The sequence below is a fragment of the Dermacentor variabilis genome, chromosome 4 (assembly GCF_050947875.1).
Source record: "Dermacentor variabilis isolate Ectoservices chromosome 4, ASM5094787v1, whole genome shotgun sequence".
NCBI classification, from domain to species: domain Eukaryota; kingdom Metazoa; phylum Arthropoda; class Arachnida; order Ixodida; family Ixodidae; genus Dermacentor; species Dermacentor variabilis.
This window is the reverse complement of record NC_134571.1, coordinates 72,985,485-73,000,285: the sequence shown is the minus strand read 5'-3', so window position 1 is coordinate 73,000,285 and position 14,801 is coordinate 72,985,485. Positions and strand designations below refer to the sequence as shown.

The 14,801-nt window shown below is 51.6% G+C and overlaps 1 protein-coding gene across 1 annotated transcript in view; it reads left to right on the top strand.

The window, feature by feature from the left end:
• The window catches only part of LOC142579361 (uncharacterized), a 37,064-nt gene extending 27,018 nt beyond the window's left edge, over positions 1-10,046 (top strand). The window contains exon 2 of the mRNA XM_075689465.1: positions 8,489-10,046. Coding sequence (XP_075545580.1) covers positions 8,489-9,721 — 1,233 coding nt within the window. The 3' untranslated portion in view covers positions 9,722-10,046. The remainder of the gene's footprint in view (positions 1-8,488) is intronic.
• Positions 10,047-14,801: the final 4,755 nt, after the last annotated feature.

The following is a 14,801-nucleotide window of genomic DNA, read 5'->3' as shown; positions in this document are numbered from 1 at the left end:
GGCGGACGTGATCATGGGGCTGACACCTCGATGGGATTGTCCTCTATCTCGCTTGGGAGCACCACGCAGACGCATGACTACTCGCCAGCAGCACGACACACATCGCAGGGGACGTTTTCCCACCAGACGCGCTACGGCGCACCGATCACGTCAGAGGCGTCCCGCAACGGACGCTGCGCCTAGGAATCGCGCTGTGAGCGGAAAGAGGAGCCGCATCGCCTAAACACGAGGGATCGAGTGACGCACGCTGGAAGTTGGAAGCGAGAGAGCGTGGAAACTTATTAAACGCAAGGGTATTGGGGCATCCTCGCACCGGTCTCCGCACGGCCCCAATGCGCTCAAACGAGACGAAGGGGAGAAGCGGGTGAGTGGCGCGCCACCTGTCGGGGCAGCGCCGTACATTGCGAGGAGGATGTCTTCTGTGTGTGCCGCAAGATGGCTCTGCGTGTGCGCCAGGCGCAGAAGAAATGTAGCGGAAACGTACTTCGATACTCGTTTAACTGCGACTTCTGTAATTTACATGCTCATAATTACCAATATACACCGCAATATAACTTTCTACGGCACGTTTCTAAGGCAATACCGCATTCACTAGAGGCGCTTTTGTCTCGATTTGAACCATCGAACTCATGGCTGAATGGTGGCGTCTCCGTCTCACACTCCAGAGACCCTGGATGATCTTGCAAGTTGTTCTTATTTATGAATTGCATTATGGCATTTATTCCTCACGGCCAACGCCGCCGACGCTGACGACACCGGCTTTTCTGCGACACGAGCTCCTTAACGCTCTCGCGTTGAAAGCGGTATCTTTAAGCGGTCCCCATCGCCATGCATTTTGCTCGCCTAGCAAGGCGCGAATAAGGGCGGTTGCCTGAGAAAGTTTGGGCAGAAAGCGACCAATATCATTAGCCATGCCAAGGAATCGCCTAATCCCAGCAACGTCCTTGGGTGGCTCCAAGTTCCGCAATGCCTCGAGTTTGCTGGGACTTGGGGAGATACCGTTGTCGTCGATCACCACACCCAGAAACTCTACTTTGTCTTGATCGAAGCAGCATATTGACTTATTAAGTTTAACTCCGGCTATCTACAGACGTTCAAAAACATCCACAAGTCGCTTGTCGTGCTCTTCTCGATCTTTGCCAAAAACCAGAATGTCGTCTATCATGTTGACGACGTTCGTTGCCCCTCCAGAATTCGAGCCATTTCTCTCTGAAAATATTCCGGTGCTGAAGTCAAGCCAAAAGGTAGACGACAGTAGCAGTAGCGTCCAAATGGTGGGAGGAATGTGGTATACTCTTGGCATTCTTGGGACAATCGCACTTGGTGAAATCCTGCTGTCGCGTCCAGCTTCGAGAACACTTTGGCGTAGCCCAGTTGCCCGAGCACCCATTCGACCGTTGGAAGCACATGCTTTTCACGGAGAACTTATTTGTTGAGCTTCGTTAAGTCCACACATATTCGAATGCCGCCTGATGCCTTCGGTACTGCGCCCAGACTGGCACACCATGGCGTCGGCTCCGTAATGCGCCTGAGGACACCTTCTTTTTCGATCCGGTTCAGCTCCTGCTTTACCTGGTTTTACAGAGAAATGGGAATTCTGCGAGGTACACTGAGAGAAAATGTCCTGTTATTTGGATTGAGTCGAATAGTGTACTCGTCCCCTACGGTACCAAGCCCTTCGTAGATGTCCTGGCCAGGGATTGCGTCACTTGCAGAGCTAGCTTGCTTTTCAGGTCGCTGTGCGGCGTCGATGAACTTCGCGACTCCCAATGCGAGGATAGCAGGGTAGCCTAGTAGAGGTGTAGACTGCGAAGGCATGACGTATACTGACTGTACACCAGGTGCGGCTCTTCCACTCCAACGTAGCTGTGAATTGGCCTGTTACTTTTAAAGGACAATTTCTTGGACCGGTGAGAAGACCCTCCGGTTTATCGAGTCGCGATGGTATTCCTGAAAAAGTGCCTGGAACGAAGGTAACTTCCGCTCCTGAGTCAAGCAGGCGCGCCACCGCAAGCGCCTGCTCAGTGAGGGTGAGAGCAGCCACTGCAAGGAGAAGCCACGTAAGACGTACCGTCAGGTGTCCTTATCCATCTCTGTCTCCGCATCATCGTGCCGGAAGGTAGACGGTCGCCCGCGGAGCTCCGAGAGCGAAGACGGCGCGTCTGGTGGCAGGCGCGGGGAGACGTGGGGCTCTGAGCAGAGAAGCGGCTGCATGTCGCCGTCGCTCGCCGAGCGCAGAACAGCAGCCGGGGCAGCTCAGTAGGGTGGAGTTTGCAAAAGGGTTACGAAAGACAGCATCATGACGACGAGATGCCAAAGACCTTGATGTGCTCCTCGATGTCCACGCGGCAGATTGGGCCGCGCTTGTTGGTTGTCAGCCACTGGCCCACGCAGATCATGCACGGCAGACGCCTGACTTCGTTGTCCTCAAACTCACTCAGGCAGATGGTGCACTTCTCCACGTTGTCCTCACTGTCACCACCGCTTCGTGGAATCATTTTGTATTTGTGAGGAAACGTGTTTCGCTCAGTAGTGTTCTGCGAAGCCCCACGGTTCACTACCATGCGACGATGCTCAAACAACCTCATGGTTTCCTGAACATGCCTTGAGAATAATGGGGCAGCGAGACGTACTGAGGAATATCAGACAGTGCCGAAATGGCATACAGGCCTGGAAACCTCTGAGAGACAGCAGCCACACTGCGTGGCAGGGCCAACGTAAGGCGTGAGAAGGAGTGGATCTGTGGTGCCGGCGGGTGGTGGTAGTGGTGCTGGTGGATGAGGTGATGCAGGTGAGCATGGCCTCCGCGTGCCTCTCCGGCACCGGTGGGGGATGCGATGACCACCTCGACCTGAACACTGGGGTCCAGCACAACCACCTCGCTGGCCATCTGCACCGGGGGCGGGCACAGTGTCGCCTGGCATCCATCGCTGCTCTCCGCAGACGAGGAAGAGGCCGTCCCCCGGCCGCTGTGTCCCTCGGGGACATCCTGGAAAGCCACCAAGCTCGACCCTTGCTTCCCCCCATAGAACGGTTGGCGTTGCGTTGTGCTCATGAGTCTTTCTCCTCGAGTTTGCGCACCACCTGGTTCTGGGCTTCCACCTGGCTCTGGAGGCGCGGCCTCCTACATGAGCGCCACTTTCTCGTCTTGCAGCAGCTTGTGCACCTGGGTGGACTTGATACGCTCCGACATGAGCTTGAAGTTCGCATCGTCCTTCTCGCGCAGCTGCTGCAACAGCCGTAGGTTCTGCTCCTGCATGTCCTCGAACGCTTGGCCCGTGACCTCCATCTCTTTCAGCAGGGCCTCCTCCTGCGGGTGCTCCTACTTCTGTGCGGCGAGGCCCTTGTGCAGGCTGCTCACCGTCTCCTCGAGAGCCCGAATCTTCTTCATGGCATCCTCGTCGGCCCCAGTGCAGCAGCATGCCCAAGAACGACGTGCGCCATGCGATCTGTATATATATGGCTGTCCAATAAAGGTGTGTGCATTCTTTCGGTCAACTCAGCTCAGAGTCACTAGGGTAGACGCGACTAGCGTCTGTCAGCACCCCACATCGTACATGGTGTCAGAAGTGGCCACCGTCACCGGATGATTGGTCTCTTGGGTATCAAAATCGCGGTTTAACTGTGCAATTTACCTCAGAAGTAACTACTATATATTTCCATGGCCTCCTTTTCTTTTGTATTTCAGTAGTTTTTTTTAGTTACATCGTTATAGTCCTCGCAATCTATTGTATAAATATTGTGTGCCAATCATTATCAACTATAAAAATACATATCTGTCTTGTACAATGAGACAAATACTGTTTTTACAGTAATATATAATTTGCTATACTTGGTATACCGTAGTCCTCTATAAAGAAAGCAACAAAATCGCAATAAAGGACCTCAGGCAGGGAGATACGATCTCTCCAATGCTATTCACAGTGTGTTTACAGCAGGTATTCAGACACGTGGAGTGGGAAGAATTCGGGATATGAGTTAATGGAGAATACCTTAATAACTTGTGATTCGCTGATTATATTACCTTGCTTAGTAACTCAGGGGACCAATTGCAATGCATGTTCACTGACCTGGACAGGCAAAGCAGAAGGGTGGACCTAAAAATTAATCTACAGAAAACTAAAGCAATGTTTAACAGCCTCGGAAGAGAACAGCAGTTTACGATAGGCAGCGAGGCACTGCAAGTGGTAAGGAAATAGATCTACTTAGGGTAGGTAGTGACCACGGATCCGGATCATGAGACTGAAATAACCAGAAGAATAAGAAAGGCCTGGGGTTCATTTGGCAGGCATTCTCATATCATGAACAGCAGGTTGCCATTATCCCTCAAGAGAAAAGTGTATAACAGCTGTGTCTTACCAGTACTCCCCTACGGGGCAGAAACCTGGAGGCTTACGAAAAGGGTTCTACGTAAGTTGAGGACGACGCAGCGAGCTGTGGAGAGAACAATGATGGGTGTAACGTTAAGGGGATAAGAAGAGAGCAGATTGGATGAGGGAATAAACGCGAGTTAATGATATCTTAGTTGAAATCAAGAAAAAGAAATGAGGGCATGGGCAGGGCATGTAATGAGGAGGGAAGATAACCGATGGTCATTAAGGGTTACGGACTGGATTCTAAGAGAAGGGAAGCGTAGCAGGGGACGGCAGAAAGTTAGGTGCGCGTGTGAGATTAAGAAGTTTGCAGGAACAACATGGCCACAATTAGCACATGACCGGGGTAGTTGGAGAAGTATGGGAGAGGCCTTTGTTGCCCTGCAATGGGCGTATCCGGGATGATGATGATGATGATGATGATGATGATGATGATGATGATGATACTTTGCATAACCTCCCTCTCCCCATCACGTATACTTTATTTTGAAGCCTGCGAAGCTGGTAAATAAAAAAATGAAAGTATCAGAATAAGTACCAGGATGAAACGATGAGACCTTCGCTTTTATTGTATAGTCCGAAAGTATCCCACCGCTGTGCTCTAGTTCTGTCCTTCACACGGCATCGAACAGAAACTCGTCCTCGCTGAGTGAATTCACGTTGATGGCCACGTGACCATTACGTCGGCATGATGACCGCTTTGACGGATCGGTTCTACATGCAAAAAAACCCTGGGCCACCATCGACGCCCTTTCTTCTTTTTCCGTTTCGCTTAATCTCTCTCAGCGAGGAAAGAAAGAGCAACGGTCGTTTCCTTAAGCGTTGTTTCCATTCTTAGAGGATAGCCTCTCAGCGTCCGCGAAGCCACTGCCGGCCCGGAGGAAATGGCGATGCTAGGCGAACAGCCATACACGCCACATTCGTGCACCATTGAGGCCCAAGCAGGCAAAAAAGACGGAAATAATGTACTGATTTTCACTGGGAATGCCTTCACAGCATCTGCTCGCGGAAACTTATCTCTGCTTCGTGAAATTAATTTTCAACTTTGGCACAGTTCACTGGGGCACGTTCGTAGGGTACAAATGCGTGGCCGCTTCCCTATACTGTTGTGTGAAAATGAAAATTTGAGAGAAGAGGATTGCTCTTCAAGTAGTAATAGACATACCTTCTTTCTGCTTAAGCTCCAGTTATGCTTTGTCTTCGCTGTCAAACTTTTGAGTGCCGGGACCGCATCGTCATTGTTCCACCCAGGAAGAAAATAATTAAAGAAACAAGGCTGTGGATAATGAGCTAGCTTATGGCTAAAACCATCGCATTACCAGTGGGAAATATCGCAACATGGGCACGACAGGCAAAGCGGGCTTCTCGTAGCAAAGACATGCATCCACTATGCAATGAAGCGCATCAAGCGTTGATATTGCGCGAGGGCCTGTTTGGTTCATTTAAGGGAGTCCATCAACAATGAAATGAATAATACTCGCGCACAAGAGGCACTTCTCTAGAAAGGACTTGATTGAGCTTGATTTGCTTTGGTTCTCGTCCTTAGTGAACACACAAATGTCAGTTCACCGTGAAATTATCTATAGCTTTGTATGTGATAAATAGAGCACATCAACGTAGTGTTCTTCGATCGACAGTCAGCTAAATGTTAGGTGTTGTTCCGTAGCGGGTCTCTGGGCTGCTATTCAAGCGCGCAACTGTATGCGTCGCGCATGCTGCATGTGCCTGCATAAGAAAACACTCGCACCGAATCGGTATAACCAACACTCTTTAGGGCATTATCGACTTGTTACAAAACAAGAATGAGATTGTTTTGCGTGCCTTGATGCCGTCGTGCGCGTCATATGCAGCCCAGACCCGGTAACGCACTACCCATGGGCATTTGGCACCCAAAGCGGGGCCCTGGCAAACTTGGAAACACAGTATAGTTCCCCTCCCCCTTCCAATCCTTGCGCATGCTCTGCAAAAGCAAAACAAAAACAAAAAGACACGTCACTCTGACACTCTCGATGTTGAGGCACACCGAAGTGCCGGTATTGCTGAAAAGAAAGAGTCGGTGCTAGATGTAGGTCGTGCACTGCCCAGAACAACCGTAATCGAGATCGTACATTGCACAGCACACGTCTCGGTTGGGAGGGTTAAACACAGCCCGCGCGCACGTCTTCATCCGCTCAGTTCAGCAGACCGTACACAGCGTTCCACGACGAGCCTGACTCGACTCACTTTTTTTACGCGGAGGACCGCTCGGTGACCCGCCGTCGCCCGCCCGCCCAAATGCTCGCCGCGGTGGTGGTCTCGAAAAGCACGCGACTTTCTCTGCCTCGTTGGACAACAATGAAGCGCGCAAGGCGACCTTGGGGAGGCGGTTCTTCCCTGCGAGCACGCCGGCGCAGGCTGCCGAAGCGTTCACGTCCACTCACTCCGCGCGCATTCCTGCACTGCTTCAGAGGTTCCGCGGAGCGCTCCTGGGAGAAAGACGTAAAAGTCGGGCGATTTCAACGATGACAACTTGCGACGGTGCTGTCTTTCCGCCGACGCGCCTCCCAACCAGATAATGGTACCACGTGCTGCTTCCTCTCTGCTCTGAGGCCTGTAGGAAAGTGCAGGGGGAAGAGAAGGGCGACCACCCAGTTCTGCTGTTGACGGCGCGGCTCGGACTCGCGTCGTCGCGCGAAGCACCATTCGGAAACAACGCCGGATGCACGAGCGCTCGCGAGCAGCGTCAGAAAAGCTGGTTGGTTGCGCGCAGTGTTGGCGAAACTGAATGCCTGTGCCACTGAATCCTCCCTGTCTTGGCGGAAAAGAACAACCTCATTGTAGCCGCATTGTAGGCGGCTAAATTAAAAAAAAGCCCTCGAAGTCTCTAGCTGTAGACGCCAAGGCTATGTCGATGTTCTTGACACGACTCTTCAAAGATCGACTAGAAAGGCATGGATATTGGGATTCTGGTCAAGTTCTTACGCTCCAGCAGGTGGTGTCGCCGTTGCTGCAGGTTTTCGCTTGGCTGCACGCAACTTGAAGACAGACGTGCGGATATATAGGGGCGGTGATCCGACGTCGAAGCGGGTGGGCCGCGCGGCGGCGCATTCCTAGAGCGCCTTGCCGGCTCGCGAGAGCGCCCGAACAAGCCGTAACAACGGCTTTCAAGACGTCTGGAAGGAGCCTCTATCCCAGAGCGCGAGAGGGAGAGAGGGAACGATCCAGCGAGCGCTCCTTTCTTCCGACGACCCTTGCTAACCCCGGCAGGCGGTTATAGCGAGCAGTATGCTCACGCATAGAGCGATGCCAGATTATAAAGAAAACAAAAGGAACAAGAGGCGGCCGCCTTTTTCCTTTGGTGCTCGGCCTTGCCGCGCTGGCGCGATGTACTTTGCACTTTCGCGTTGCAGAAAAGAAAAAAAAATGCTTAAGGTGCGCGAGGCAACACGCGCTAGTTGGAAGCGTCGGCGCTTCGACGCGACGGCGGGCGCGCTTATTTTTCCTGCGCGGCCGCGTCAAATGTGGCTCGTCACGACGGCGCCGCGCGCGCCTCCAATGCCACGGCCGGATCGTGCACTGTTATGGAGTGGCGTCCGCATTCCTAGGTCGCGTATAAGGCACCCTGCGGCAGCCTGCAGGGAGTCACTCGTCGCTGATCCTTCGGTGCAGCTTGAGCAGCAGCATCTCTCGGCACCATGGGAGCGGTAGGTACTGCGTTGTGACGCAGACGACCGACACTTTCGCCTGCCACAGCGCTTTCGTCGCTAAGTGATGTGCAATGAGCCGCCGGGTACCACTTGGATACGCAGCTCTTTATCTGCCGTCCTCTTCAAGTGCCGAGTATTCAGGCATAGCGCAACCCCACCACTTGTGGTGGCTTCTGCTTTCGAGAAGACGCAACGAGCAACACCAGCGGGGTGTCGGCGCCAAGTGTGGGGGCCTAGTGGAGCCAGGAGCAATCTGTGTGCGCCTAGTGCCTCGTCTTTTTGTCAGAAATTAACGATGAATAGTGGCGCCCACTCTGTGCTAAACGTTGTTAACGCCCTTTAGCTTTGCACCGCGAGCGCGTTTCATCATGCGCAATTAAGCAGCTTTGGTGGCTGAAACGTCCTGCACTTTTTTGTCTTCTTTTTCAGAATTACCAGCGGCAGTGCCTGCTCCTGCTGCTGTCCTGTGCTGCGTGCTCCGCTACTTTCTTTGGAGGCGGTGGCAAGGGCGGTGGAGGAGGGGGTGGAACTGCCACTTTTATCATTAGTGGTCCTACGCCCGGTATGGGCGGCGGCGGCGGCGGCGGCGGCGGCTCGCCGGGAATGGGAATGGGAATGAACATGTTCGACGTCATTGACGTGGTCGAGACAATCGGCACTGCGGACGTCGACGGCAACGTGCTCGTCGAGGGTGGCGAGGACGGCACTTTGGTGAACTTGGAACCTGGGTCGCCGCCGCAGGTCGCCAAGGTCGAGCCTCCTTCCCCAGGGCCCGCGCCTCCGCCGGCACCGCTGCCACCCCCGCCACCCCCACCACCTCCCCCGGTCGAAGAGCCTCCGCCGCCGCCGAGCTACGGGTCTCCGCGCAGGCCGCCCTCTCGGCCAACCGGAGGATACGGAGGCGGCCCCGCAGCACCCGCTTTCGACGACGATGGTGGCGACTACGCCGAACCGGCGGCGGAAACTCCGGACATCGGCGAAGACTTCGACTCTCCAGGAGACATCTACGGCAGGTCGCCCGTCGTCATCCGAACGGACGACGCCGAGTACGAGGAGACGCCGCCTGGCTCAAGAGCCGTTGGGTACGCGCGCCTGGTGTCGGCGGGAAGAAAAAGCACCCGAGGTTACCGCCCGCAGCCCAAAGCCAAGCCTTCCGCTCGCGCTGCCGCTCGCTACACTAGCGCTCGAGCCACAAAGAAGCCACGGTTCACCATCAAGCGCTTCCCTATCGAGAAGTTGAGCGCCGCGTTGCAGGCCGAGGATCCGCTGGAACTGATCAGGACTCTGGAAGGCAACCAGCAGCAGCGGCCGCAGCAAGAACAGCGCAGCCAGCGGCTGAGGGGTGTTTACGCCAGTCGCGACCCATCCAAGACAAAGTGGAAGACGGTCGGCGTGTTCCCGTCGTCGAAGCCGCGGCAGAATTACAGAGGAGTGGCCACCAACTCGGGTAAGTGGCCCGCCAATGTGGAGCACCGAGGCCGCAACTACCGCGGCATGAAACCCGTGGTTCTACACTTGTCCATGAAGGGCAAGCAGTCTGGAGGCACTACGAAGCGCCCCAAGTGGATAAGGTCTATCATGCTGATCCCGTCCTCTGTCGACATGAAGGGAGATCGGGCCACGGAGAGTAGGAGACGGCACAGAATCTACCTAGAGGAGTGAAACAGTGCGCGTCGCTCATGCGCTGAAGTACCGCGCCTGTTTTGGTCGCCGTGTGCAGACTCTTAAGGTAACCGAGAGACTGTCCGTCAATCGCCGTGCTGTTGCTGCATCTCGACGAATGTTTGCAGATACACCGCTGGTGGCTCTGCCAGCCACACTGTCAAGCGCCTCTGTCGTTTGGTGGTGTGATGTTTGTACATAACGACATTCATTTTGGAAGCTGTCGAGCCGATGCGCAACTGGAACATAGTGCCCACGCTTGAGAACGTCCGCAGCTTTCGTTTCATTTCTTCATTTTGTGGCAAAATAAATGATTTCAAGTACAGATGTGACGCTGACTGGTCCGTCTACTTCGCTTGTTCTTCTTCGAACGTCATACAGGCCTATATTACCATAAGTCAAAATGACCGTCCAGCCACATATATATGAAAACAGGGTGCCATTTCCATCCATATCATGGCTCTCTGACCTTACACAACCTTTCAGTGATTTTGGTCTACCGTAGTAAACTGAAAAGAGGGTTGTATATGCGCAGTTGCCGCCACGAACATATATAGCAGTGATGTGGCGAGGGTCAATACAGACACTCTTATAGGAATTACAAAACAACAGACTATCGCACAATGGCTGCACTTCGTCTTCGTTGGAAGAAATAAAAAAACTTAACATGGGGACAAACATCAACAGCGATTCATTGTAGCTCGACCATATCGCTCTTTTCCACAAGCCGAACAACGAGCGTTCCCTGCTGTATTACAAAATGTCTAAAGGAGAGACGGCGACGTGCGTGACAAGCTGGGTTCTTTTCATCACGTTTATTAAGCTGCATGCGCTTATGCTCCTTACGCTCTTAATACGGTTAACAAATAGACAAATGACAAAAAAGAAACTTGCTCCGCAAGAACGGTTGTACATCTTCTTCACTTAAATGCGCGACATGTAATGGTGTCAAGAGACCAGTAGGTCACACACTTCACGTTCTAAACATGCCCAACTCACGAAATCGTGACTTTTGACATCCGTGGGACGCTTGTTATCAAACTTATGTCGAGTGTCGCACGTCAGGCGCTGTATGGCGGCAACTACTTTGGAAAAGTGGCCAAACGCACACAAGCGTGATACACCTGCTAGTGACAACGTGTTGGCTTTTGTCGTGAAATATTTTAGCCGAAAACAGCTATTGCAGTCAGTATTTAGTGAATTTAATAAGGTATGAATGTGTAATTTCGTGGTGTGTGTAATTGTGGTGTTAATAGGAAACTTTAGCTGCGGGTCTCCTATCTAAATACAGGAGAAAGGAAAAATTGGTTTCCTCGGCAAGCACTGTACCAAATTTGATTAAGTTTGTTGCATTTAAAATAAAAAGTAAAAATTTAGTGACTGTTTGTGGAGATTTTCGATTTAGGTCGTGAATATTTTAATAAAAATTTGTAAATATCGTAAATTTTCAGAAAACGATGATATGAAGTTTGCAACTTTCTAACTCAGCAATGAAAAACGATACCACATTTCTGTAAATGGCCCCAGATAGTACATTTAAAGCGGACAAAATTCATATATTATATATGGCTTTAAAAAGAACATCATCTTGTGAGTAGCACATTTGCAAAACCCTTGTAAACGATGTAACAGATTCACGTGAAATATAAACTGACGTAGCAAATTTGTCCGCTTTGGATGCTCCAATGGATGCAGTTTTTACATAACTGCGATATCTTTTCTGGGTGAAGGGCTACCAATTTGTAAACATTGTGCTTCAACTTTCTTTTCAGACCTACCAATTTTTGAACATTCCATTAAAAAAAATTTCGACTCTAAATAAAAATTTCTCTTCCAACAGTCACTATAATTTAACTTCCTCTCTCAAATGCAACACATTTCATTAAAATCGGTGCAGTGGTTATCTCATAAAAGCGCTTCTGCATTTTACATGTATTTGAAAAGGTGGCATCGGAGTCGGGCCCGAGCTAAAGCTTCCTCTTAAGGGTGTAGGCGATCCAGAGCGGGACGAATCTGCAGGCCCGTCGCCCTCTCGAGCAACACTGAAGCATATAGAGTAAAGCCGCGCTACAGCTGTCATATTATATAGGAAAGCAATGCTGCCCCATTATAGTTACTGGGCACCGTGCTCAGTTAGACATCAACGTAATTATCCACTGCGCAGCCAAACTACATATGATATTGTGGCGTGAACACAAGTCGTCTATTCTTACTCTTCACGCATGTATCCACAGCATGTCGTCTTGATCTTTACTGGATGCGCGCCCCAGCGTTACGCTCTTTAATACTGCACTGCGGCGATTCGCATTGTAGCAGAACACACGAGGCCGACTCACTTAACGGATAATTTTCGGTCACAAACATTTTCTTGTGTGCGCGAACTTAGCGGTATCGCGTGGAGTTTCACGTGATCAATGTCCGTGCAATGTGTGGGAGTGTTCTTCAAATATTTCCAGGTACCTTTACTTCTCTTCTGCCGAGCCGATGAATGACTGCACTTCAAACTCATATATCCGGCACATATGTTTTTTTTTTTTTTTAAGAAGAACTTGCGTGTTGATAGATTGAAACGACAGCTAGGGTGCGAGAAATCGCATATAGCACTAGAGTTTCGGCCGGTGGGAAGTTAAAAGAACGCATGGCAGCCGTGGGCACAGCTTGCACGCGGGACGAACGCAGTGCAGCCCCTGCATCGTTGTCCATGACAGCGCACTCGCACGCCCGCTTGTGGGCACGCAAGCTTATCCGCCGCTAAGGGCGACGTGCTCGCGCACGGAACACAGGCTTTGGAAAGACGTACGCTGGCGCGAACAAAGGAAGCCCAAATTAAGAACGAATTGTTGAGACCGCCATTGCAAGGGGGTGAGCTGGTGTCCGGGAACAGAGCCAGGCTTTCTTTTCACCTGTTCGAGGTGATGCCGCTGCCGCAAAAGAATAGGCCGACGTTTTTCGGAGGTGCGAATTCCGTGGGACGCACGGAGGGAACGAGGGAAGGGGGGGGGGGGGTGTTCACGTGAGCATTATGCTTGTCCTCAAGGACCTGACTCTGCCCGTCTCTCTTCTTCCGCAATACGCGCGGTGCGCTCTAAAAATAACGTTAACTCTCGGCTTCGCGACGGCAGAGCGCGTTTAAACGCGGCGAGAACACGCATACTCGCTATACGACGACGTCGACGACGACGACGGAGAGGTCTGGGGCTTGAAGAGCGGCACTTTCACCGCCGGGCGACAGCGGGAGGCGGCGAACCGGCGATCTTGCTCGCTCGAGGGGAACCGCGCGCTTCGCTCGCCCACTCGCTCGGGCAGAGAAGTCATTGTACTCGTGGAACCGTGGAGGCCGTTCTGCGTCGCTGCAGCGGAGCCCGCGATATGACCGCGATATCTCGGCCCGGTCGTAGAGTTGGGAGAAATGAAAACGGCGCCGCGTGGCGTACACCTCCATGCGGAACCGGCCGCGCGTTCTTCGCACAAGGCTCTCTCTTCACACAAATGCAACTCTCACCTCCTTGGGAGTTCACCTCGCGATATCAGGGCTCAAACCAATCTCAATGAGCGAGCGTCGGCAGAGGCGTTTTGCGATAGCATGCGCCTCCCTAACACCCCGTGTAATGTGAGGTCAAAAGGAACGGGCCTCGTGTGTATATGTCCAGTGTCTCACGTTGGGTGTGGCGTCACTTGCGTCTCGCATGAGAGAAAGAGACCCTGCCCTCTACGCTGTGCGCGAGTGAGAGTTGGCCTGAGGGCGAGAAGGTGATTAGCCTGAATGCAAAAGGGTGGGGCGGGGTTCCTGTCGTCATGCCGCTTCGCCAGCTGTTGTAGAGCATCTTGCTTCCTTGTAAACTTTGCGACGACGAGTCGATCTCACGGCGAATGAGGTTCGGGCTTAACTTGACCGAAGGCGTGCGGCAGTACTTACGGGAGCTGCACTCTGCTCATGGGGTACTGCCGACATGAAAAACATTGAGTGTCGACGGCAATAGCTAGCCGCCGAGCTGCCTCAGGACGTTATTACCCACAGAGGAAAACGGTTACAGCAGATTGCTTATATTGGTTAAGGATTTCTCAATAGACAATCACTGTAGCAAAAAAAAAATAATATAGAGCACAATGAGTCTGTTGGAGCTAATACATCTGGCCTTGAATGTGGGAAACACTTAAGCAGCTAGTGATCCTTGGCGGCACAACATAGTCTTTTTTTTTACTTGTACTGCCGTGTCTCCGCACCGACAACTTGATTAATTAATGTTAATGACAGCACTCTCTTAAGGGAGAGAGACAATAACCAAAGCAAGATCAGCCAGGTGTAAGTGTCGGGCTTGGTATCCCGCGTGAGGGCAGTTTCGGCTATGCTAGCCATGAACAAAAGTGCACCTCGCACCGGCTCGTAGGTCACGCTCGAATCACGTTCTTACATTCTTCCAGACAGCTTCAACTGAGCGCATGCCGCCATACATCAATTAATGGGAGCAGTCGATAAATCTATAGTCCTCGCTTATGCGTTATTGATGGTTAAAAAGGCGCTTAAATTACCAGCTAAGCGCAGTGCTGCATGCAGATCGCTAAAATTCATCCTTAACGTGTGGGCTTTTGTAAAAATGTTTCGAAACCACTCATCGATATATATATATATATATATATATATATATATATATATATATATATATATATATATATATATATATATATATATATATATATATATATATATATATATATATATATATATACGCATAATGCACCGCCTATAGAAGCACCACTGATAGCCACCTAACGGGCGCTTCGAACAGTGCGCATTGGAGCAGTAGCAGACAACTCCTTGCAGCAACGCTGGCTGAAGTTCGCGGCTGCGATTTCTCCTTTGTTCGGATGCCAGACTGCTTCTGCGTTGACAGCTGTATAGGGAAGACGCTGGCCTCTGTGGGAGTGGGCATGGGCACGATGTTACCGGTGTTTGGGACGACCCGGTTCACATATACGTGCCAGGTGCGTCCCGCAGACAAACGCTATGAACCCCATTTACACGAAATAGAGCTCATGTTAACCAGCCGCTAAATTTTGTTGAGTAATCCGACGTCTCGAT